The 23,094-nt window shown below is 43.0% G+C and overlaps 2 protein-coding genes across 4 annotated transcripts in view; both read right to left on the bottom strand.

Moving 5' to 3' along the window:
• The window catches only part of PPM1F (protein phosphatase, Mg2+/Mn2+ dependent 1F), a 42,972-nt gene extending 34,112 nt beyond the window's left edge, over positions 1–8,860 (bottom strand). For all 3 annotated transcript variants that reach the window (XM_054516721.1, XM_054516720.1, XM_036392962.1), the window contains exon 1: positions 8,685–8,860. In XM_054516721.1, the coding sequence (XP_054372696.1) occupies positions 8,685–8,860 (176 nt within the window). The remainder of the gene's footprint in view (positions 1–8,684) is intronic.
• A 2,303-nt stretch (positions 8,861–11,163) lies between these two features.
• On the bottom strand, positions 11,164–22,318 carry TOP3B (DNA topoisomerase III beta). The gene is made up of 17 exons (XM_036393478.1): positions 22,139–22,318; positions 21,340–21,471; positions 21,014–21,120; positions 20,522–20,596; positions 19,403–19,599; positions 18,615–18,771; positions 17,425–17,538; positions 16,432–16,522; positions 16,012–16,166; positions 15,760–15,865; positions 15,280–15,426; positions 14,724–14,897; positions 13,774–13,902; positions 13,436–13,585; positions 12,921–13,021; positions 12,478–12,679; positions 11,164–11,685 (listed from the first exon to the last, which is right to left on the bottom strand). The coding sequence occupies exons 1-17, from the start codon at positions 22,206–22,208 to the stop codon at positions 11,204–11,206; spliced, it is 2,589 nt and encodes an 862-aa protein (XP_036249371.1). The 5' UTR covers positions 22,209–22,318; the 3' UTR covers positions 11,164–11,203.
• Between the last annotated feature and the right edge of the window lie 776 nt (positions 22,319–23,094).

Below are 23,094 nucleotides of genomic sequence, written 5' to 3' on the forward strand. Positions count from 1 at the left end.
CCAAAAGGAGGCTACTATAAAATAACTCCTATATTCACTACAGCCTCATGGCAAGCACTAACAACTACAGTATACATACAAAACATGTTCCAGCCATTTTCTATGAGCACAATGAAGAATAAGCATCAACATCCATAAAAAGCCACTTTATCCATTGTTCATGGAGCGTTTGATTCCCACAAGGTGTTGAATTACCCAACCAAAGCAAATACCACATTAAGGTGCAAGTCAAGGACAAGACTTTGTTTTCCCAGGAAACATTTAGAAAGTTCTGCATGGAACTGGTTTGCTGGGGAGTATGAAATAGTGGAAGCATTTGGTCTGTGATGCTGCTCAGCGATGAGTGGTTTGTGTGTACAGAAGGGCAGGGAGGGGAAGGCTGCGGGGTTTTAGATCCCAGTGACAACAAGCTGAAATGCATTTTGCCATTGTGCTCCTGAAAGAGGGGCCTTGTCACATCCTCACAGCCATGTATGAGTACCTCCTGTGGCAGAAACAGAAAGCATTGTGTCAGTCAGCAGGCTCCAACACAGGCCTGCTTTATGCCATGCATTCTGTGGCGGTGACAGCCCAATTTAATGAGTTACTTCGGTACTTCAAATAGATGGCAACGTGTTTGCAGCTCTTTCAGTGCTAGCTGCAGTCATGCCACATCAAGGGAAAACAGAATGTGGCTTTTTATTTCTTTTTTAAGGCTGATATGTTTAGGGGAGTCAGTTCCTTTCCTAGCTCATTTAAAGTAACAATGCCTGCTTATAATGGCTCTGACACTGACAGACAATCTTTTAAAAGGTCAGGCAAGAAATATATCCAAAACAGATATGGCACCTCTGCCCTCCAAAATCCTTCTTCCTGTTGTTGTTCATGTAAGAGAAAAAGAAAGGACTATGAAAATCTAAGCCCCGCAAACAATGTCAGATGTGTTGTTGACACTGCTGAAAGTCAGAAGCTTTAGTCAAAGCACGTTTCAGCTCCAAGAATAGAGACAAGAAACATTAAGAAAATAGCAATGCATTTAGATGCACAGTGAGAGCCACAGCTTCAGACATCTTCAGAATTTCTCTGCTATACTGGAGGAAAAAAATCATATCTAGCCTGGGTTCACAGCTCAAGATCAGAAGAGGGCTTAATACTTTGATTTTAAATTTTGTACATTTCTGCTTTCCAGAATCCAGAATTGCTGAACTGGGTCCATAAAAAGCAGCTTAAACAAAAGGAAATCTACTAAGTGCTATAATGCACAAGTCATGTATAAATCTCTGCTTACAGGATGCCCATAACAAAGAGAAAATGTACAAGTTATGTCACATCCTTCAACTTTTTCCAGTTGCCACCCAGTTCCTAAAAAGGAAATTTTGTGATTCCTCAGTACTGATATGCTTCATTCAGCTTTGCTTCCTATGTATTTCCTCCCACTTGATAGTTCTGCAAATCTATAAGAAAGTGGTTGTTCATTGGGATTTTGTTATGCAGACAGCAACAACATCAAATAATTGATTCTGATACACTGAAAAAAGAAGTCTAAAAATTACCAAACCTATTTAGTTCAAACTCTGTTCTGAACAGAAGATATTTGTGATTACTTTATTAAATCTTCATCACAGCATTACCATATTGGCAAGACTGGTTTTCCCTTGAGCTCAAGTAAGTGGAGCTCCAAGGAATAGCATCTTTCATTCAGGTTCAACATTTACCAGCTCTAAGTTCACCTTCTAAATCAGAGACTTTAAGAGTTAACAAAATGTGTCATTAAAAAGGAGCAAGAACTGCTGCTTTAGTTGAGAGCTACAAGGTCTCACTTGGCTGGAGAGTATCTGGAAACAGCCACAGTACCTATGGCAACCAGTGCAAAAGTAACCCACTGCAATTACCATTGCAGACTTCAAACCTTTCCTGTAAGCAAAGAAGAATGTCACTTATTGTTAAAGCCTTCCTTTCAAAGAAGCCCAAGACACCCCAGTGATGAGCTGACCCAAGCATAATTTAATCTCCATGAATCACAAGGAACACTGTAGCTGTTTCCTCAGTGGAAAACCAACTGTATTGGGAAGAAGAGGAAAGCTGCTGGGGTGTTACATGCACAGGATGCTACTTCAGGGGAATGTTTAGAAGAAACACGTTAGCCTCATTTCTCTGACACGCAACACCAAACACTCAGCCTCAGCACACACAGGCTAGTAGTAAACAGACCTTGAATTCCTTTGCTGCAGGCTGTTTCTTTGCTAACATAAAGGGTGTGTTCTGACCACAATAAAAAATATTTTAAAAGAACTAAAGCATGTTGTAACAGTGCAGACGAGGCATCACAGCTTCACCAGCAGCTGAAGTCAGATCAACAGTGGCTGGAGCAGGGAGCTCGTCTCCTCCAGCTACTCACAGCAAAATACAAGATTTGTTTCAAAAACCTGAGTACAGATAAAAGAAGTAAGTTAAAGAGTAAAGCAATACTCATGCTAATAAAGATGACACTTAAATTTACATGCCACCCTCCTCCTTGAAAGATCCAGGACTACTGGACACACACAGTACTGGTAAATGGAGCTATGCAAAGCTCCATTGATACACATACCTCCAGGCCAAAATAGTTACCCACAGAAGTAGAACGCAATTATGATGTTTTGCATACTTTAGATTTGGCATAAATTACAGAACAGAACTTACTTCTCTTGTTCACCTTGTTTCTCTTCTGCAATACAATTTAGTTATCTATTTTTTTTTTCATTTCAAAAGACCAGCTGTCACACCACCACAGCCACAGTGTACTCACGTATGTCAGGTCAATCAGAAGATGTTACTGACCCTTTTAGTACCAGTCTTCAGAAAGACAAACATCAAAATATATACATGTTCTTTTGGGAAGCAGAAACATAGTAAGATAGTTTCTCACTCATTTTTTATCTGGGTCATTAAATCTCCAGTATACTTGCAGCAAGTGGTGCAAACAAGTCACCAGTTCAAAGATGTTTCCACCTCTTCCCCTCCAGTTTAAGAGGTACATTCAGAAGTCTCTAGCAAAGAGTTTTTTGGGTAACAGAGAAGCATCCAAAGCATCAAAGGCACCACTAGACCTTGGCCAGAGCCTCAGCTACAACTACACTTTTTGTAAAGGCTAGAAAACAGCTGACAGACTTCCTGCAGTGCTCCATGCCCAGCCTACAATGGCTTTGAGCACTCAGTTGTGCAGCAGATGGCAGACCCCAAAAAGATGCTCCTGAGCACTGGGAGCTGAGAATTGAGCTCTGTGTCACCTTGGAGGGTGGTACACAGCCTCTCTAGGATATGCCAAACACTCCATGTTTACACAAAGCCTTCTGCATTTTTATGCCCCTATTTTGCAAGCAAAAGAATTCATGTTCCCCCCACTCCAAATACACACATTCTCCCACAGTGCTGTCAGGAAATCTGTTTGTATAAAATAAAGCACAAGAGATTACCAGCTGTCTTGGCCAAGTATTGATCACTTACATTTCAGATTTAAAAAAAAAAAAAGTGATTAATTTTGTTTCTAGACATTACTACCAAAGTCATGGCAACAAGGCAGCAGTGCTACTGCAGGCCAGTGCACCAGTGTGTAATCCTCTTTTCCTTTCAGGCTGTGCATACACACACATGTTGAGAACAAGCGTTTTATCTGAGAGCACGAGCTCTAGCATAAGTCAGCTGCAGCTGCCTTACATCTGAGGGAAGAGGAGCCTTATCTGCTCCATGGGCTCTGGAACAGAAGATCCCACAGAGCTCAGCTCTGGCACTGCAGGCTCAGGGTGTGTATCTAGCACGTTGCAGCTCTATCAGCAGCGGGTTTGGTGCAGATCTGCAAATGGCAGCAGTTCTCCAGCAAGTGAAAGATCCTCTCACACTGCCAAAATAATAGCAGGTCACAAGTTTCCTCATAAACAAAAGCTGCTTGTATTCAGTATTTTCTCCCTAATCTGCTGCTTTTATTTCCCTTTTGCTTTTTATTCTTATAATCAACTACAGAATATTTCCACTCAAGCAGCTTTAAGCATTAGCATTTATTAGAGCAGTACCCAGAGTTCCCAGGGTGATGGTGGCCACAAAAGTACAAATATATATCCATTAAAGAGAGAACATCTGACATTCTACAATGCACAGGAAGTTGTTTCCTGTGCTAATGACATCAGGTCATTAAAGGAGATGAACAAGAGGGAAGCAAAACAAATACATAAACAATGCCACACACAGAATTTCCATCTCTTATGGTTACATGGAGCAGTTCTTCCTCAGCTTTTCTTATGAAACTACCAGAAGCAGCAGCTTTAGAATCCATCTGTTCAGGCCCTTCAGTCATTACTGAACAGTTTTTATACAAAATGTGCAGTGAAGAGTCACCTGCTACTTCCATTTTATTCTCAGCAGGAAGAAAAACCCCACAGCAGAACAGGAGAGGCTTAATTCCACAAAAGCCACTTTTCAATTAAACCCTAAACATGTTGTTTCAAAATTGAGTATTTATCCTCAAACAACAACAGAAAGGATGTTTCACACAGGTTATGAGAGCAAAATATGCAAACATGTTCCCAAGCAAGAAGTACCAGTGCATTACAACAAATTGTTCAAATTAAGAATAAGGAAGTAAGTTTTAGGGAATTTATTAAAAGCAGAGGTCACAGTAGAAATTAGTTTTCACCGAGGAAGAGACTAAATAGTATTTTAAGAAGAGACTGGGAAATCAGAAGCAAGATAAGATTTTCTTTTTCCCCTCCTCATACTTAAATCACATTAGACATCAAAATATCAGAATTGCTGAATTAACTACTCTAAAAGAAGGGAATACTGGAAATAAAGATACCAGGGCCACACCTTGGTGTGAGCACTACATTGTAGAGCACAAAGACACAAAACAGGATGCTGAGGCAACAGCAGATTGCTTGGGAGGGGGCAGAACAGGAAACCCAAGTCTCTCAACTGTTATTGTAGTAAATCTCCTCCAACAGGAAGGCTGCAGCAATTTCACATTGTTCTTTGGATATGTCACAGGATGGCCATACAAGTTCCAGCTCCTGTCAAGGGGAAGATGAAATTTCTATATTTGGGGGTCTGACTTCATCTCATGTTCTGTTGCAGTGAAAGTCAGGAATATTTCAGGTGAATTTCTAAAGCTTGGGAAGTAACTAATGGTCACTTCATTCACATTCACCTATTTTCATAGGCTATCAGAACATAGCTATTACCCAAAAGTGTATGTTAACTGAACTTCTGCAAAACAAGATTACTTAAGCCTGCTCTGATTCTTCAAAATGTTGTGCATGTGTTTAGCTGCAATTAGCAGCAGGCAGTTCTTCCACTGATTTAAATGAACTATTCAAAGTAGAAATATCTGCAAAACTTTACCAGATTAGTGACTTAGGGACAAGGCATGCCAGAGAGCAAAATGGTTTGCTGTTTTAGCTGGTGTTTTACTGAGGTAGCTGCATTTGCAGAAATTTGTTAAAATAATTCATTTTAGATTAGGCCATCAGGGATTGGCCTGACAAACCCAGCTGCTTCCATGTAAGAAGATGTGTGCAGCCTTGGAGAAGCAACAGCATTCAGAAACTCCTTGTTGGACCCAGTCAAAGTTGTTTCTTGGCCCATTCTCTTCTCAACAGAAATCCTGATCAGTAGTGGAGGAACAACAGTTCCTCATTGCAAATCACAAAGGTTTGTGCCTCCAAGCAACTGGAAGAAGCTGAACATCACCATAGGTTGTCTCCTGAGCCAAGGATATTGCTGGGCCTTTATTGGCCATGGACCTTGATTGGCTTGGGCCCTTCTGGGCAAGACCCAAACACCTGTGCAGGTGTGAATGGAGTACCTGACAACACAGAAATGAAAAGCAGAACAGCAGGACTGAGTGTCAAACTTGCTTCCCAATAACACTTTGATCTACACAAAAATCCTTCATCAGTGCTAATCACCATGTAAAATACATTCTGTGATGCTGGAGTGTTAGAGAAATCTCACACTCAGGAAACAGATCAAGCAACAACACCAGAAGTCAGCAAGGTACATCCAATAACCCTTGAGAGTGTTAAACCTATGCAGAATAACACAGTGCTATTTCAGGGTGTGTTTTTCAGTGAGCTGCCCTCCCTGTGTTTGGGCTGCTGCCATGACAGCCTGCAGGTTGCTGGATCCCAACTACAGTGACCTCCTGCACAGTCGCTGATCTGGCCCCCCTCTGCATCTTCAACAACTTTTATACAAACATTTAAGTGTCTTCTAATGTCAGTCCTCACCCTTTTTTTTCCATTTCTTAAAATCTTTAACAGCCTTCTATCACTTATTTCCTTACTACTCCCTCATCTATTTTACTGAGGATTCACATCAACAGAAAAGTTTATTTAGCCTTCAAAGCTGTATTTTGAATTGATCCATTGTAGCAAACATGGGGGAAAATGTAAAGGTGGCAACTTCTCACACAATCAGAGACTTCAGTTTTAGTTCCTAATTGCAGGGATTATAAGAAGGCCTGCAATTTCAAAACACAAGATTCCTGTCTTGGCCTTGGGCTGTATCAGTCTTCTCCACATGCAAGAACTTAGCCTACCCAACAGGAAAATGCAGCCTTTTTGCAACTGGAAAATGAGGTTTCTCTTTGTCTTAGGAGTCCAAACCTGAGCTATAATTCCGTAGGGATCCCTACATTTGACACTTCAGGTACACTACATTACACCCAAACTCATGGCTCCACCCAAACACAGAGCTGCCTGCAGCCAGCCACGAGAATTCATAAAAACACTTTTCTTATCTACTTCTGTTTTTCACAAACATTTTGTAAAAAGAAGAATAAGTAGATCACTGCACTTCAATTCTGCTTTACTTTCCTTAGCTCTCCTTCCCCCTTTTTTTTTTTTTTTTTTAATTGCCAGCTCAGGACTTGGGGAGCTCCACAAGAGAGGCTGTGGAGCCAGAACTGGCTCCAGGGCAGGTATGTGAAAAATGAAGCTTCTGACACTGGCAGGCTTCTCTCTGTGTAAACACCAGGAGTGACAGGTGAGGTGAAAGCATTGCAAAACCAGCATTCCTCTTCTGCTTCCACTTGTTACTGTGCCCAATAGACAACAACAGAATGTCAGCAGACATGCAGCTCAGAAATACTGATTTTTAAAGCACTGCAGTTTGAGTAACACATCCCATAACTCTACAGCCTCATACCTTCCTCTCTAAATCAATATAAGAGAGCACCAGCCTGGCCCACGTGGCATACTGGGTGCCATGTGATAAGTATTTGTTCAAGATTGGCATTACCTTGTTCTTTAAAGCATTCACCCAGAAGCACCCTTGCACCACAGAGTTCAAAGATTCAAAGCACGTGATGAATTTGCAATCTCACTGTGGAACAAAACACAGCTGTGTTTTGTTCAAGAGCAATTTAGTCAAAGCACAACTAAAAAATGCAATGATTATCTGGGCCTTTTTAAACTACAGACTAAGAAATTGTATTTCTTTAGTATGCATTTTTCATCTTCAGATTTAGGCATACTATTTAAGGGATGAGTGATATTATGTCCATAATAATCTCTCTAATACGCAGGAATAACTTGATTTTAAAGACAAATTTCCAGGACAATTTAAATACCTAAAAACCACCTATACACTTTCAACAACAACAAAACCTATTTGGTGTTCATAAACTCAGTGGATGATAGTTTAAAAGGCAATTAATTCAAACCATGTTTACTATCTATCAAATTCCTCTAGTAACCAGGTAACATTCAGCACATACCCGACCAGAACCAGTCTCCTCCACACCGCAGTACCTCAGCACTAATCACCACTCATGCTCTTTTAGACCATTCACAATCACTGCTCAGGTTAGTGAAGCAGATTGTGGTAGGAACTTTTTAACAGCTGGAGTGCACAGGCCCTACTGCCGAAGTGCATTAATAGAGGGGAATTGGTGGGAGATAACCTGTTCTTGATGAAGCACTAACTTGCCAAAATAAGTCATATCAAATTCTTAGCAGCATTGAAGACGAAGTCTAAGCTGTTCAGGATGAGGGTTATTAGGATGCAGTCAGGGGATGATAAAAGCATCACTGATGAGCAGCTGCGTGTTCCAGCAGTGGTGTGACTGCGCTCCTGAAGTTTTAAGAAAACATCAGCTTGAGAAACCCACACGAGCACGTCCCACTCGTGAGGGCTGGGGAGCTGAACACCCCTGGAGCTGGCTCGCCCCTTACCCCTGGCAGCCCTGCGAGGCACCTCAGGGACTGCCTCCCTCCCCGACCTCCGGCTGACCACTCGGGTGCCCTGAGGGACCTGAGCTCTCGCTGCTGCCACTCCAGCACCGGAACGGCCCCGTCGCGCTAACTGCGGGCTTGTAACTGACTCCGCACGGAGAGCGGGAGAGCAATGGCTTTGAAAAGCACACACAAACAATCCTATGAAGGCACAGGGCCGAAGGCCTATGGCCTCAATAGAAGCATGCTATTAACAGTCATCAAAAGTAATTCAGAAGGGGGGAATAATAATAAATAAATCTCCAAACCTAAAATTCCCTGGAGACGCTAAGGGCTCTCCCCCGCCCCCGGCGGGCCCCGCGTCAGGAGGAAGCGCCTCCCGCGCCTGCACCTGCTGCGGCCTCGGTGCCGGGGCGGCCCCGCTCCCTCACAGCGGCCGCCGGCGGCGCCCCCGGTGCAGCCCAGCCGGAGTCCCTGCCCGCCCCACCGTCCCCTCACCTGCTGCCCAGGAGGCTCCTCGCTCGCTCGGCCAGCGCGCCCGGCACCTCGGCCCTGCTCAGGGCGCCGCTCCCCGCGGAGCTCCAAGGCAGCGGCTCCCCCGGGCCCAGCGGCGCCGGGAAGTCCCTCAGGAAGGAGCTGAGGGGAGCCGCGGACGGCTCCACTTCTAGCGCCATGGCGGCGCTGCCCGGCCGGGAGGGGCGGGCGGGGCGGGGCCGGAGCGAAGAGTGGTGCCGGCCCCTTTAAGGGACGCGCGGGGGCGGGCCCGAGTGGGGCGGGGCCGCAAACAATGCCTGGAATGCGGGGCGGGGCTCCCGGGGCCCGCGGCGAGAGGGACGGGCGGGACGAGAGAGTCTCGCCGCTTTCTGCCTGGAGCAGCTTGTGGTGCTCTCCTTTCACACACCCTCTGCCACCAGAGAAGGGCTGAAAACAGCAGAAAGGAGCACGAAGGTGTTCCCCAGGGTTCCTCTTCACTGAGCCCTCCCCGCGCTCAGCACTCATGGAATCCTAGAATAACCTCAGTTGGAAGGGACCATCAGGATCACCTCAAAAATCTCACCATATGCCTGACAGCATTGTACACCCCTCCTATGGCTTCCCCTCCAAACCCTTCCCCACCCTCGTAGCTCTCCTTTGGATGCTTTCTAATAGCTTAATGTATTTTTTACATTGTGATGCCCAAAACTGCACACAGTACTCAAGTGAGTACTGACCCAGGTGAGTGGCTTTTCTATCCTAAAATACTTACTCTACATTAGATTATGAAGAATTACACACCCTGACAAACCAGACATGGAGAGACATGCAAATGGGAAGGGTGCAAATAGATTTTACAAGCAAAGGTTTGTCTGCAAATAACCAAAGTAAAAGCCATGCTTGGAGGAAGAGGAAAGCATTCCCACCCAGCTGGGAAGCCATGGAAAATGACCAATGACAAGTTTTCCACAGTTCCAGGATCATCTCCAAGCATTACAGAAATCCCAGCCAGCAGCAGCAGCCAGCTTGGCACACAGGTATGTTCAGAGCAGCTCCTGGTGTACAAACCAAGCTACAGCTAAGAGCACTTGAACAACTGAATCAGTACAAGCACCCTGGAAGCTGTTGTACTTTATGCCAAGACCTATGACTCTGAGGCACCACATCAACTTGATTTTTAAAACAATGGCATAGTTCCCCTGAAAAGAAGCTATTTGCTCCAGCCTGCTTTTACCAGAAAGAACTAAAAAGAATTACAGAAAAAGAAACTTCTACCTATGGCTGGATCTTCTAAGCAGTACTGTAAAACATAGTTCTTGTTTGAGGTCTAAGTGTATAAACAAACATTTGATCAGAGGAACAGGCTTGGTGCTGTGGTATTTGGGCTGTGTTCTCTGGTTCAGTAAATGCACACACTTTGCCAACTAAAACAGCAGAGTTGTAAATTACCTTTGTAGGGACTTGTTTTTCCTCTCTGTTGCCAATGAATCCCATGTCAGGTCACTCTCTGCACATTCTGTGTTGAAATGCAGCAGCCTTTTCTCCTCCCATATGACCTCAACTAGTGCTGAAACCATTTTGGGGCTATAGATGACACAAACTGCACTTGAGCAGATGACCAGACATGCTCAGCCATGAGCCCATGGAAGGAAAGGAGAGAGTATTATAGATTTGTACAATGAGATTTAGCAATGTGGCACCCAGTGCAGGAGTGGTTAGATACAGCTCCACACCAAAGCATGAGGACACCCTGCTTTCGGCACCAAAACTAACCAACACTGAAATGGCAATTCTAGGAACAGACAGGACAAACTCTGCTTTGTCAGACATGATCTGCTGTGTGACCACAGAGGAATAAACCAGCATGGATACTCAATCTGTCTTCCAGCAGCAGGAGGAGGTCTCATTTCACTGGGCCCCATTAACTGTGAGATAGTAACTTGTCTGTGCAAGCCATAATTTGGGAATCACTGCTCAAGGCAGATATTCCCCTTCACATTTATAATTTCCACTTTGTATGTCTGTTGGCATTATTCACTTATGCAGCAGAGTGACAGACTTAAAGCAGTGCTCTTGCTATTGCAGATGTAATTTAAAAACCTGACAGCTACTAATCATTTATTATTTTTGAAGATTCAAAGTCAGATGAAGCAAGTCTCATGCCACACTTAAAGACTATGCCAGCATAACACTGATTTTAATCAGTTGTTATATTCCTGGCACTTGCATTGCTGACAAAGGCCCCAGAAATGTCAGAAGAGACACATTCCATTTCTTTTCTATTAGCCACAGTTAACAGTCCAAGCAGACTTCTTGAGTCTCCCTATTGTTTTTGAGCTCTAATTGTATCAATGATTCCCAATTAAAAGCTTAAAGGCTTACTCAGTTACTGACAGATCATCCAGAATAGTTTGTTTTGGGAGCAACCTAAGGTGTTTAACTGTTCTAAGAACAGGAAAGCAGTGAAACATCAAAGATCCTTAAAAATGAACTCAAAGAGAAACACATTTTTATAAGAAGTTTATTTTCCTGTTGTGTAGCCATTATACAAAGTAAGCAGCCAGAGCTGCCATTTTGTCCTTGGGTTTCTTTGGGTTGAGCCTTCCTCCAGGTCTCCTGCCTTTGCCCCTTCCCCGCCCTTGCCTCTTGCCCTGTCCCCCACGGTGCATGGGGTGCCTCATGGCCGCGTGTTTCAGCTCCACCAGGTCCTGAAACACGGGGTCACAGAACACACAGCCTGAGTGCTGGGTCTCATCACCAGGCAGGGGAGATTTGGCTTTGTTAAAATCCACGTCCACGAGCGCCGCCTCACACAAGTCGCACGTCTCGGGCGACACCCGCACCTTGTGGGCGTTCTCGAAGAAGTGCACGACCACGTTGCATTTGTTGCAGGCCATCTTCCACTTGGGGCCCGAGGTCGAGTCCAGCACCAGAACCCCGTTCTCACACTCCACACACTGCCCAATTCCAAGCATGCTAAGGGAATGCTGGCACGTGGGGTGGGTGCACTCATTACAGCCCATTCCTGGGGAAGAAGAGTGAAACCACACACCCTTTATCTCACTACTCACACTACCCAGTTTGAAGGAAGTGAGACACAGAAGCCAGAGACACTTGAGTATACTGTAGATTTTCTAAATCACTGAAGAATGGAACTGCTCCCAAAATGGCAACTTGCCTCTTCACAGTTTCAGAATAATCCCCTGCTGAAAAATTTTCCTATAATGGTTTTCAGAACTGCCATATACTGCCACTGTACAGTACAGGCAGTTTAGACAGATTAGTGATGAAAACTCATTACATTTTCAATTAAATGTATGGCTCCTGCCTAAATGTTATTTTATACTTGAACTACTCACTGTTAGTCCAAGATATTTTTAATTAAAAGATGGTAATAAAAAGATGCTGAAAAGCTTCAGTGCACTCCTTTAAGTCTCAGTCCCACAGTCACTAAACTAACTGCAAAGTCTACCTCTTCTTATATCCTTCAACAGCTTTTAACACATCATTTATCTCTATCAGAACATTCCCAAGACCTGGTCTTTGTTTATACTCCTATCCAAGACTACCCAAATTTGCAAGGCATCAGTACCTTGGTGTCTTTCACTGCATGCTGAAAAAAAACCCTTCAAAAATTTGTTAACTAATACATTTTGGTCAGTAAGTTTAATGTGAATTTTCGGTATCTAGAACCTAAAGGGAACAGCACCTTATACTAAGCAACACTGATTTTAAAACTCCTAAAAAGTATATTGTATAGATTGTATATAATCTATTTCAAGTAAGGATGATACCTGCATGTTTGCACAACTCCTACCTTTTTTCATGTCCCTGAAGGGAGGATGGTTGTAACAGTATGGACATAGTGGATAGCTCTTTCCTCTGGATCCAGATGACCACAGCACCAGCTCAAAGTCATCCAGGGGACAACGTAACTCCTTGTAGAGTTTAATGGTACCATTCTGGGGGAGGCTGTAGGTGTCATCACAGTGAGAGCAGTGCAGGCGACTCGGCTTGGCCTGGAAACAGAACACAAATCTCCTGAGCAACTGCAGGGTCAACAGAGCTTAAAACTTGTGGTAAACCCAGCTGGAGCTGCTCTCTGCTTTGTTCCCCAAGGCAAAACCCTATCAGCCTTTTTGTTTTAGAAAGGAACTCGTGATGACCACATTTAAACTGAAGTTAAATAATAGAAAAGAAGTTTATACTCAATGCCCCCCAGCAAGTGAAATTCCAGTTCCAAGTGTGAGGTAAACTGACCTGAATGTACTTCATGAATCGATGGCATTTACCACAGCGGGAAAGGGGTTTGCCTGTGGCAGCCAAGGGTGAAAATGACACTTCCATCAGTTCATCCATACCTGCAAAAGGAATAATCACACTTAGATTAGAATTCTAGTTCTTAAGAGGAAACTTTGCACAACATCACCTCTAGACCTGTGAAGAAGTGAGAATGAAAATATTTTACTCACAATGTTCCTCCTTGTCTACAAAGACAAATATAAAGCATTTTGCACTGAGCATGCACAAACATACTGGTTCAGCTAATCTCAAGTTTTCAAAAACTCACCACTGCACAGGCACAAAATAAACTTGAAGTAGAGTTCTGGAGACATGATTCAGTCCCTTTGGAGAGCAAATTAATTTGACTGGAAACTTCCAGTCCTGTCACAACTTTTCAGAAAGTCTAAACCTCTGAAAGGAGCCTAATATATAAGTATTTTCTATGCAACAACTAAGTACTTGTAGGGAACTTCACATGTAGAAAGTTTTACCTGCAATAGAATCCACAAAATAGTGAAATTTCCTTTTGAAAATGTCAAGGGTGTGCTCCAAGACCTGATGATAATTTGCTTTACCCAGAGCTATTAAGTTGAGTTGCTTCTCTACAGCACTGCGGATTGTAGGAAGAACCAGTTCTGCATCTAACAGGAAACCAGAGACAGCAGCAATAAAAGGTCAAAAATGGAGGTAGGAAACCATTCATACATAAACTGACATCAAAATAAGCATTATTTGAGACAGAAATGTTACTTAGACATTGACATCAGCCTTTGATATAGTAAAGAGAAAGGAAGGGAAGAAGATGGAAAGGGAAGAGCATTTAACTGACCTATTTTGTAATAACCATGAACCAGAACAATGCCAAGGTTTGTAGGCTTTAGTCTCCGACCACTCTCCACTGTGACATAGTTTCGCTGGCAAATGTTGTTAATGTGGACTGGAATACTGGCATCAGTTCCTGCCACACAAAGGAAAACAATATATCCACCCTGAACAAAAAAGAGTTTTCAACAAATGACTTGTTTCTGGCTTCTCTGGTTTAATGTCAAATTACAGGGCTCCTAAGACTGCTTAAATTCAGATACCTTCTTACTGTTACCCAACTTCCAGTGCAAAACTTCTCCCTGTCTAGTAACTCTGATGTTCCTTTGCAATCCTGGTAAGTCTGAAACATACGGTTTAACCGTAATCCTTTCATCTCTTCCAAGGAATTACTATTGGGAAGACACCTATTCTCACAGTTATTTACTCTGGAAAAACACAGTAGATTAAGAGCCTGTGTTTGCTCTGACAGGGCAAATTCATGAAAATCCATTAAAAGAAACAAGTCAGACTGATAAAGGAAAGTAGAATTGTGGTAGATTGTATAATAAGATACAGAAGGATTACTGAAGAGAGCAAAGCTAAAGCAAGCTGTGAAGACAAGAAATCATTCCTAAGAATGAGGAGGCTTCCTTCCACACATCAGCTCTTTCTGACAGAGAAGTGACAGGGATGAGTTATGAAAGGATACTGCTTTGGCCAGAAATGTTTGGCCAGAAACCAGAAACTGTTCAAAATAAGGATAAGAAAGGGAAAGGAACGTGGGGGAAGAAACAATCTACCATCTGCTGAGGGGAGCTATGGGCATGGTGGTTTAAAGGGAAAGAGATGATCACTGTACATATCCAAATGAACACTGAGAGCTCATCACTGACACAGACAGTGCAGAGGAGTGACTCAGACTCTGCACTCTTGGTGGATGTACTGCAGAACAACGGAAATTATGCAAGTTCCTACCAATGCCATGCTTTTCCATCAGAGTGATCAGTTCTGCTTCTGTCAGGTAATCAGGAGGGCTGGTTTGCTTTTCCAGCAACTTTATTTCACCAATTGGAAAAAGATCTCCTTTCTCACAGTGGGGAAGGCTCTCTTCTAACGGGATGCTGTGCCATGGCATAATTTCTGTGAACCCTGTAAGTAAAGAAACAAACAACTTGCCAGTTTACCATAAAAGTCTCAGTAGTTCTGCTGTATTGTTTTTACAGAGGCCCAAGAAAAAACTTTTGCCTTTGTGTAATTTATCCCCTAAAAGGCATTTACTGTTTGTAAAAAGACTGGTCTTCACACTGGCAAATGTGGCATTAAATCTTTGAGACTACTACATGAAAAATAACTTTTTTTCATCATAACTGAAGTATGAAAATTAGGATAAAATTTGGTCTCTGGTTTTGAGAGCTCAAAAAAGTCTTCACAATTGCAATTGTCCCCAGAGCTTCACTTTTATATCCATTCAGTGTATTAATGAGGAAAAAAAGTTATTCTGCAGCTAATACTTTCTTCTGATTTGTCTTACCTGGTGAAGTTACCACCTTTCCAACACAGGTAAATCTTTCAGGGCCAATACTGAAGGAAATGGTGGTTTGTAGGTACTTGCAGTCAGCACTGACAGTGGCAATGAAGTGCCGAGTGATGTACTCGTACAGTCGCCACCCATCTCCACCTGGGGAGAAACAACACCTCAGCCACCAAATACAATCAAACTTCACTACTTGGGAGCTACTATTCTGGGACAAATTTCTCCTAGAAATGTAGGTATTAAGTTGTTTTCTTCTTCTTGGCAGTACTATAGTCCCAAGGATCAATTGCTGGAGCAGCTCTGAACTTCACTGCCACCAGAAGTTTCAGTGAGGATCAAGTTTGCTCTCTCTTCACTTCTTGCCATTCAAATAATTTTACTTTTTGTTGCAACTCAGTGATTTTGAAACTGGCACCTTACATCTCAAGGGACTGAATTCCTCACACAGTGTCCCAATACTACTGAATTTGCCTGTACCTAATTCTGCTTCTGTTGCAGCTCTCATTGGGGTGATGGGAGGATGGTCTCCTGCATCATGGCCTTTCCTTGGACGATTGATGCCTTCTGATAGCAATACTTTTACCTGGGTGAAGGAAGAAATGGATTACTCACATCAAATCCATAACAATACAACAGGAGACCTGAAGGCCTACAGGTCATAATACCAAGCAAGATCTAGTCTGAAACAGACTAGAGAATAATAGCACAGCTTTTGCTTCATGTACTCACAGTTTCTGCCCAGTAAGGGTTATTGGCTTGTTGTCTCAAACATCCTTTCAGGTCAAAGTTTTCTGGGTAATGGGTAGTTTCTGTTCGAGGGTAGCTGATATAGCCCTGAGTGTACAGACGTTCTGCTATTTGCATGGCATGTTGGGGACCCATTCCTGAGAGGGACAGGAGAAAACAAAAATCATATCCACATCCCTGTGATTATGGTTTGCTGCACCTGGATGTACACCTTACCCAAGTATTTAAATAAATTATGATTTGTTCTTTCCACACGATTGACCTTGATCTTGTCAAACATTTCACTTTTGACAAGCAGCTTTCTAAAATTGACTCTGCCCAAAATGATGCATTATTTGTTTTGTTTGAGAAGCCAAAATACTTGCTTTAAAACAGTGTGAAAATCTGAACTTTTGTACCTACCTAAAGCAGCACTGGCCACTCGGAGCATTTCTACTGTATTCAGAGCCAGTGGTCTCTGCTTCACCTTCTCTTTTTTACTTACAGATTCCACCTAGAAAAGAGCATTTTCACAGTAAAACTTCTGACATTTAGTAAATGCATAATTTTAATAATGTCTATAAATATGTATCATATCTACCATTGTCTATTCTTATAATATCTGCTTTGTTCTCTTAAAACAGTAACCACCAGTATATTTTTACTTCAGAAAATCTGACTGGAGATAATTTTATCTAGTTCTAAAATTAAAGTCTGAAAGTCCCTTTGTGCCAGGACTAGATCAGGTCTGTAACTAACTGGGAACATAGCAAGGCAGCTTATTGCTGTCCTTACTCCCACTTACCTCAGCAGCTCCTGCTTTCAGTGCTACAAGGATTTAGTGCTCATTCCAAGCAACAGTCCTAACTATAAGAATGTAGATTTTTAAAAGCTTCAAGCAGTCTTTGAACCTTGATGTCTAAAGCACTTAAATCCAAACACAGTGTCAAACAAGTATTGAACAGAGCAGAGTATAAGTTAATTGGCTATAAAGACTGTACCATTCACATAATTAAATATTTAACTGCAGGAATATTGCCCTACACATAATTAAATTCCAATTTATTCAATGTCTCATGGGAAATAAGAGGTCTGCTTGGAGACATCTGAACAGTATTTCCTAGCAGGTTTAGTAATGAAGAGCTCCTATCATGAGTGATGAGCATTCCCAAAGTCAATACTAAGTAGAGGCTTCTTGCTGAGATGACCACACCAGCACAGTACAATCTACAATAAAAAAATCTCTTGCCTTTTACTCTCATTTACATAAAGCTGAACGAAATAAAAACCAAAATATAGATATTCTACACTCTTTAAAAAAACAACCAATAGCCTCAATACACAGCAAATGAAATATTAAATTGTATTTCCTTTCAATGAAATATGGATCTACTGGCACTTGGTAAATATTCTTACCTTTGCTTCTTTTGCCATCTTTGTTATGTTCAGGAACATTTGAGCAACCTCACGATCAAACACCCTCACTCTATCCCAATCCAAAGTGAGAGAACTTTCTTTTTCAGGGTTCACCTATTGGACAAAAAAAAATATAATTCCCATCAACTTTACTCCTACAAGTGTGAGAATGCATATTGCCAACAAGAGTCCAGCAAGCAAATCCGAGGACATAGAGGATTTGTTAGGACAAGTTTAGGACAAACCCACCCCAGGACACCAGTGCTCAAACATGTAATTTTACTCTTTTTTGGGGGGGCTTTTGTGAAGGACGGAGCACTTGGAGTTCTGGGGTCTGGCGAATGACCAGAACTATTCCTGACTGAACTGAAATACTGTTCTTGTTTAGTGCTGGGAACAGTAAAGACTGAAATAGGCAGAAATTCAAAGTTTACCATTTTGATTTCAATCTTTTGTATTAAACTGTAACTAGGTCATGTTTTCAGCCCCATGTACAAAAATTAGTATGAAGTGACCAACATGAGAGAGCACAAACCCCTCTGTAAACAGCACCAAGTGTTTCCTAGCATGACACACAAGACACATAATAACAGATGACAGCAGATGCTAGATTTCACCTTTTTTTTTACTTTTAAAATCCAAAAATGGCAACTTTTTACCACGAATCCCTCATTTGCTTAAAAATCCTCGTGATCACAAACCATAAAACCCTGTTGGTTTGCTCCCAGAGCCTGGACAGCAGCGAGGCTGTAAAACCACTCTAAGCTGCCAAAGTACTCTGAGGACTCAATTGCCAATTAACACAATGAGCATTTTATTTGCTTTAAAATTCCAATACTCAGCAATGCCAATGTTTGTTGGCAGGCTAATTAATTCCTGGATTCAAATTAACAACAGTCAGTCCAAGGACCCCAGGGAACAAAAGAGCACCATTTTAAGTAGTTTTTTTGGCAGAATCTAAGCTTAGATGATTAGCACTGAAGAACTCTTATAAGCAGCAGACAATAAGCACTCTAATGCAAAACTGACATCCTGGAATCTGTTCTTGAGAGTGGTGACACACATGTGAACAGAATGAGAACACATGAGTAAACTATAGGCATTGTGAATTCTTGTCAGCAGCTAAGAAATTATGAACGAACAAAATACAAACGCATTTCTTTTGTAAAATCAAGTACTGTAAAACTTACTTTAGCTTGCAACACCCAGTAAGTCTCAGGCTTAAATGACTGGATTTTGTCATGCCTCTCAACACAGAATCCAAGTGTTGGGGTCTGACATGGCCCAAAGGAGATAAGGGAGCTGTCTAAATTCCCATATTTTCCCTGAAAATACTTAGTCTGGAACCTAAGAGAAAGGCAAGGGGGAAAAAACAAATGAGAAATGTACACATTAATATTCTCATTCCCATGAAAAGCAGAAGTTTTTGTTATCATACATGCACAAAATATGTGAAATCTATCAAATCATTCAGGCATTAGGAAAAAAAAGCATTCCGAGAAATTACAGCTAATTAAGACATAATAGTTTTGCCTCACAAGGAGCTGGGAGGGCACACAGCCAGGACAGCTGATCGCAGCTGAATAACCAAAGGAATATTCCAGATCATATGACATCATGGTCAGCATATAAAGCTAGGGGAATAAGGAGGAAGGGGGGGAACACTTGAGGTGATGGTATTTGTTTTTCCAAGTAAACATAATGGGTGATGGAGCCCAGCATTCCTGGGGATGGCTGAACAACTCCCTGCCCCTGAGAAGTGGTGAATTAATTCCTCATTTTGCTTTGCTTGTGCAGCTTTTGTTTACCTATTAAACTGTCTTTCTCTCTGACTTTTCCTACTTCTACCCATCCAGAATTCTCCTCCACCCCAGTGAGTGGCTGTGTGGGGCTGGGCTGGGGTTAAAACACGAGGGCACAGAGCCACTCCTGAACCTTTCCAAAACCTGCAGGCTTTGTCTGCAGGCTGTGCTGTCACCTTGTGAAGGCACAGCCAATCCTCAGGTCCAGCTCCTGGCGGGCATCCACGGACAGGGCCTCGTTGCGGTTGGGCTCTCCCAGGTGATTCATGGCGTTGCAGATGTCGGTATCGGTGATGGAACTGAATTTAGCTCTGTAAATCGTCCGCTCCGTGCCACGAGGCTTGTTCATGACAGGAAGAACAGCATCAAGAACCTAAGGAAAATCAGAAGCATACTTAAAGAGGATTTGAAAGATAAAGGCTTTCTCTCTAAAGATAAAAGAACCACTCTCCAGAAAATATTTGTTTCTGTGTCACTACTTTTTTAAGTCAGCAAGATGTCATGCCAATGCATTAGCTGATACGCCAGAGCAGTATTTGTCCATCCGCTCAAAAGCATATGAAGAATTAACAAAACTGAAGGGTTTATTTACTATACAGCAACTGCTGGGAGCAAATCAGTATTTTTGGCTAAGGGCAAAGACATTTACCAGTGCAGATGCAGCACCTTTTGGTGAATATGTACCAGTGTCTATCTGGGTTTATTCTACTCATTGCTAAGGCACAAGTAATGATACAGGGGTATGTAAAGAACTTACAACAATCACTTCATAAAATGTGTTTCTTTACTCTAAAGAAAATCTCCAAACAAATGCTCTTCATGTAGACTTCTGGGAATAGGATGTTAAAAAAAATCTTAGCAAAATTTTTGTTCTATGCTTTACGTGCAGAGGCCAAATTTCTGCAGTATGCCTACACTTGCAAGCAGCTTCTGTGCTCTAAGGCATCTAACTGCTTAATAAACAAAAGATAACAGAGATGAAGTTTTATAAGGACATAAAAATAACTACTCCAGCTGTGGAATAAGACCAGTTCTTGAAGCACTGGAATGCTTTAACATTTAAGAGGCCTTATTGTTCTTCTGAGATGAGCAACACCTCTGAAATTTATTTATACTTTTTAACCGATATCTTACAGAGTTCAAAGCACGTGAGTTTTTCCACCAAGGCCCTCTATGCCTTTAAAACTTCATTCAACTTTAGTTTGAATTTTACTGTATACTCATAAAATAATGCATTAATAGTCTTGTCAGGCATATATTATGGTATTGTGAGTCTTAAAAAATGGAAACCTTACTTCAAAACAGATGTTTTCTCCTTCCTTATCACAATCCAACCACAAGACAATACAATCACAGCCTCTTCCCTCCACCTGTGAGGAAAATTAGCACAGTTCTTCAACAGCTCAATAAAACACCTCCCCCCTCCCTACCTATATATTTCTTTTTCTGGTTTCAGCAGGTGTGTGAAGTGTGAGCAGTAACCAACACAGACTTATTTTAAAGAAGGCATTTATAAGCTGTGCCTTGCACTGGCTGTTAAAGCTAAGCTTGCATCCAATGCTCCAATTCTGAGAAGCAGGATATGAACTGTCAAAAAACTCAGAAGGCAATGGGAAAAGTGAATTTAACAAAGATTTCCGACAGTGTAAGAACAAGCAAAAAAATAAATTATTTCTACTACGTTAATTAAACAGATCTAACTGTGGCAAAGAGCTACTCCCTAGAGGAATTCTTATTTAGGAACATAGAAAATGATAACTCTAAATACTACTCATAAGAAAGAATACCTGTAAAAACTTCACCATGGTCAGTTTGGGATTAGCTTCTTTCTTTTCTGTGGGAGCTTTGCTAAAAAGTTCTGCTGGATCCACTTTGTCCCAGCTGTTGTATTTTCCTGAAAAGCAAAAGTATATTAAGTGGAGCTCTGAAGAAATATTTATAAAACAAACAGCTTTACTTTGCAAAACACTTGGCTTTCAAAATTTATATGGAAAATTTTCTACACTAACACATCTTGCTTTACTGTATACCAAGGAACCTCTTAGCTTTTTCTGAAGGACCTGGCAGCTCTACAAGCCATATTAGTTAAAACATCTGATGAGCAGGCAAATACCTATGAAATCCAAAGTCATGACGTGACCACACACCGATGTCATCTTGAAGTGGGCACTCTGTCCTATGAAGGACCCAGTGTACTCGTGCACAGAGCAGGCACCGTTGAGTCCCTTTCGAGAGGACATGTTCCCTGTGAAAACAGGATCACAAATATTAATGAGGTAAAAAAAAACCCAGCTAGTGAAACAAATTGTTTTGTGTGAAATTACATCCCCCTTTCCTTAGATCTTAAGCTACTCATTGATCAAACTTTATTTCATTAAGTATCAATTCAGGGCTTTCTTAAAGTATATTTCATCTTCAAATTAAACTATCCATTATCTCCACCAGCCTTTCCCTCCCACCATGATACCTTATAAAAATACAGCTAGTTTTCTAGATTGCACACTTACAATCAATTTATTTTATTTTCTAGATTTACGAAACTTTAACTTCAAAAATCTCAGAACACCAACTTGCTACTTGATCGGCCCTTTCCAGACACCGTATCCTCTAAGGCACTCTAGAGCTACACAAAATATTGAAACTAGATTCCTTTATTCTTGGATTAAACAGGGATCCATACAAATCTGAACGTGATGGGACATCCCGTTCTTTTATGAACCTGTCCGAAGCCACCGTTCCTAGGAGGCTCTGGCTCCAAGACAACCAAGCCGCTGCCCAGGGCGTTTCTCACCCTCACAGCACTGACAGCAACCCCGGCAGCTCGCACACATCCCCGTGCCCCGGCCGTGCCGGGAGAGCTCCCGGTGCCGCCGGCTCAGCACCGGGCACGGGCACCCGCCCGCCTCCCCTACCTCTGGAGAGGATCTTGGCGATGGACTGCGCCAGGGACGGCTTCTCCGCCACCATGAGCACGGTCCTCATCTTCGGCCGCTGCGGCGCGGAGCCGCGGGGACGGCCCGGCGGAGCTGGGGCGCGGCGGCTCCCGCGCCTGAGGGGACGGAGCGCGGCTCAGCCCGCCCGCTCCGGGGCACGGCGGCACCCGCAGCCCCGGGCCGAGGGGCACGGCCGCAGCCGCTTCCACCCGAGCGCCGAGCACACAGCGCCAACGCCGAGGAGCCGCCGCCCGCCCCGCTCCGCCGGCTCGGCCGCGCTCCGCGCCTCAGCGGGCGGCCATGGCCGCGTCACTGCCGGGTCACGGCGCCGGAAGGCGCGGGCGGCTCCGCAGGGCTGCGGCGGCGCGGGCGGGCGCGGGACCCACAGACATACACACCATACACACACACAGAGGCACATGTGCGGACACACGGACACACACACAGAGGCACATGTGCGGACACAGGACACACACACACAGAGGCACATGTGCGGACACACGGACACACACAGAGACATATATGTACACACACACATGGACACACACATTTGCACACATATACCCACACACACATATATATACACACTCATACAGGTACACGTATACACGGACACACACACATATTTTTATATATATGTATTTATTTATATTTATGTATATATATATTTATGTATATATATATATATATATATATATATATATATATATATATACACACACACACAGAGGCACTCACACTCAGACCCTTCCCGGGGCTGGCGCCCGCGCGCTCCAGCGCCCCCTGGCGGCGCAGGGCGGCGCGACCCCCCGTGCTCCCGGCGACGGGGTCGGGCTGGGCCCGGGGCTGGGCACGGCCGCAGCTCGGGTCACTCGCGGTGCCCGGCACAAGGACATGGGCACAACGCACGGCCACCCCTTCCTTCGGAAGCCCGT

Source organism: Molothrus ater, chromosome 18 (genome assembly GCF_012460135.2).
Source record: "Molothrus ater isolate BHLD 08-10-18 breed brown headed cowbird chromosome 18, BPBGC_Mater_1.1, whole genome shotgun sequence".
NCBI classification, from domain to species: domain Eukaryota; kingdom Metazoa; phylum Chordata; class Aves; order Passeriformes; family Icteridae; genus Molothrus; species Molothrus ater.

Excerpts from the sequence above, each read along its gene's own strand:
- TOP3B (XM_036393478.1), bottom strand. The coding sequence starts at position 22,208 with ATGAGGACCGTGCTCATGGTGGCGGAGAAGCCGTCCCTGGCGCAGTCC. Across the intron at positions 21,472-22,138 it reads CGCCAAGATCCTCTCCAGAG|GGAACATGTCCTCTCGAAAG; the intron begins GTAGGGGAGGCG and ends CTGTTTTCACAG. Across the intron at positions 21,121-21,339 it reads CATGACTTTGGATTTCATAG|GAAAATACAACAGCTGGGAC; the intron begins GTATTTGCCTGC and ends TTTGCTTTTCAG.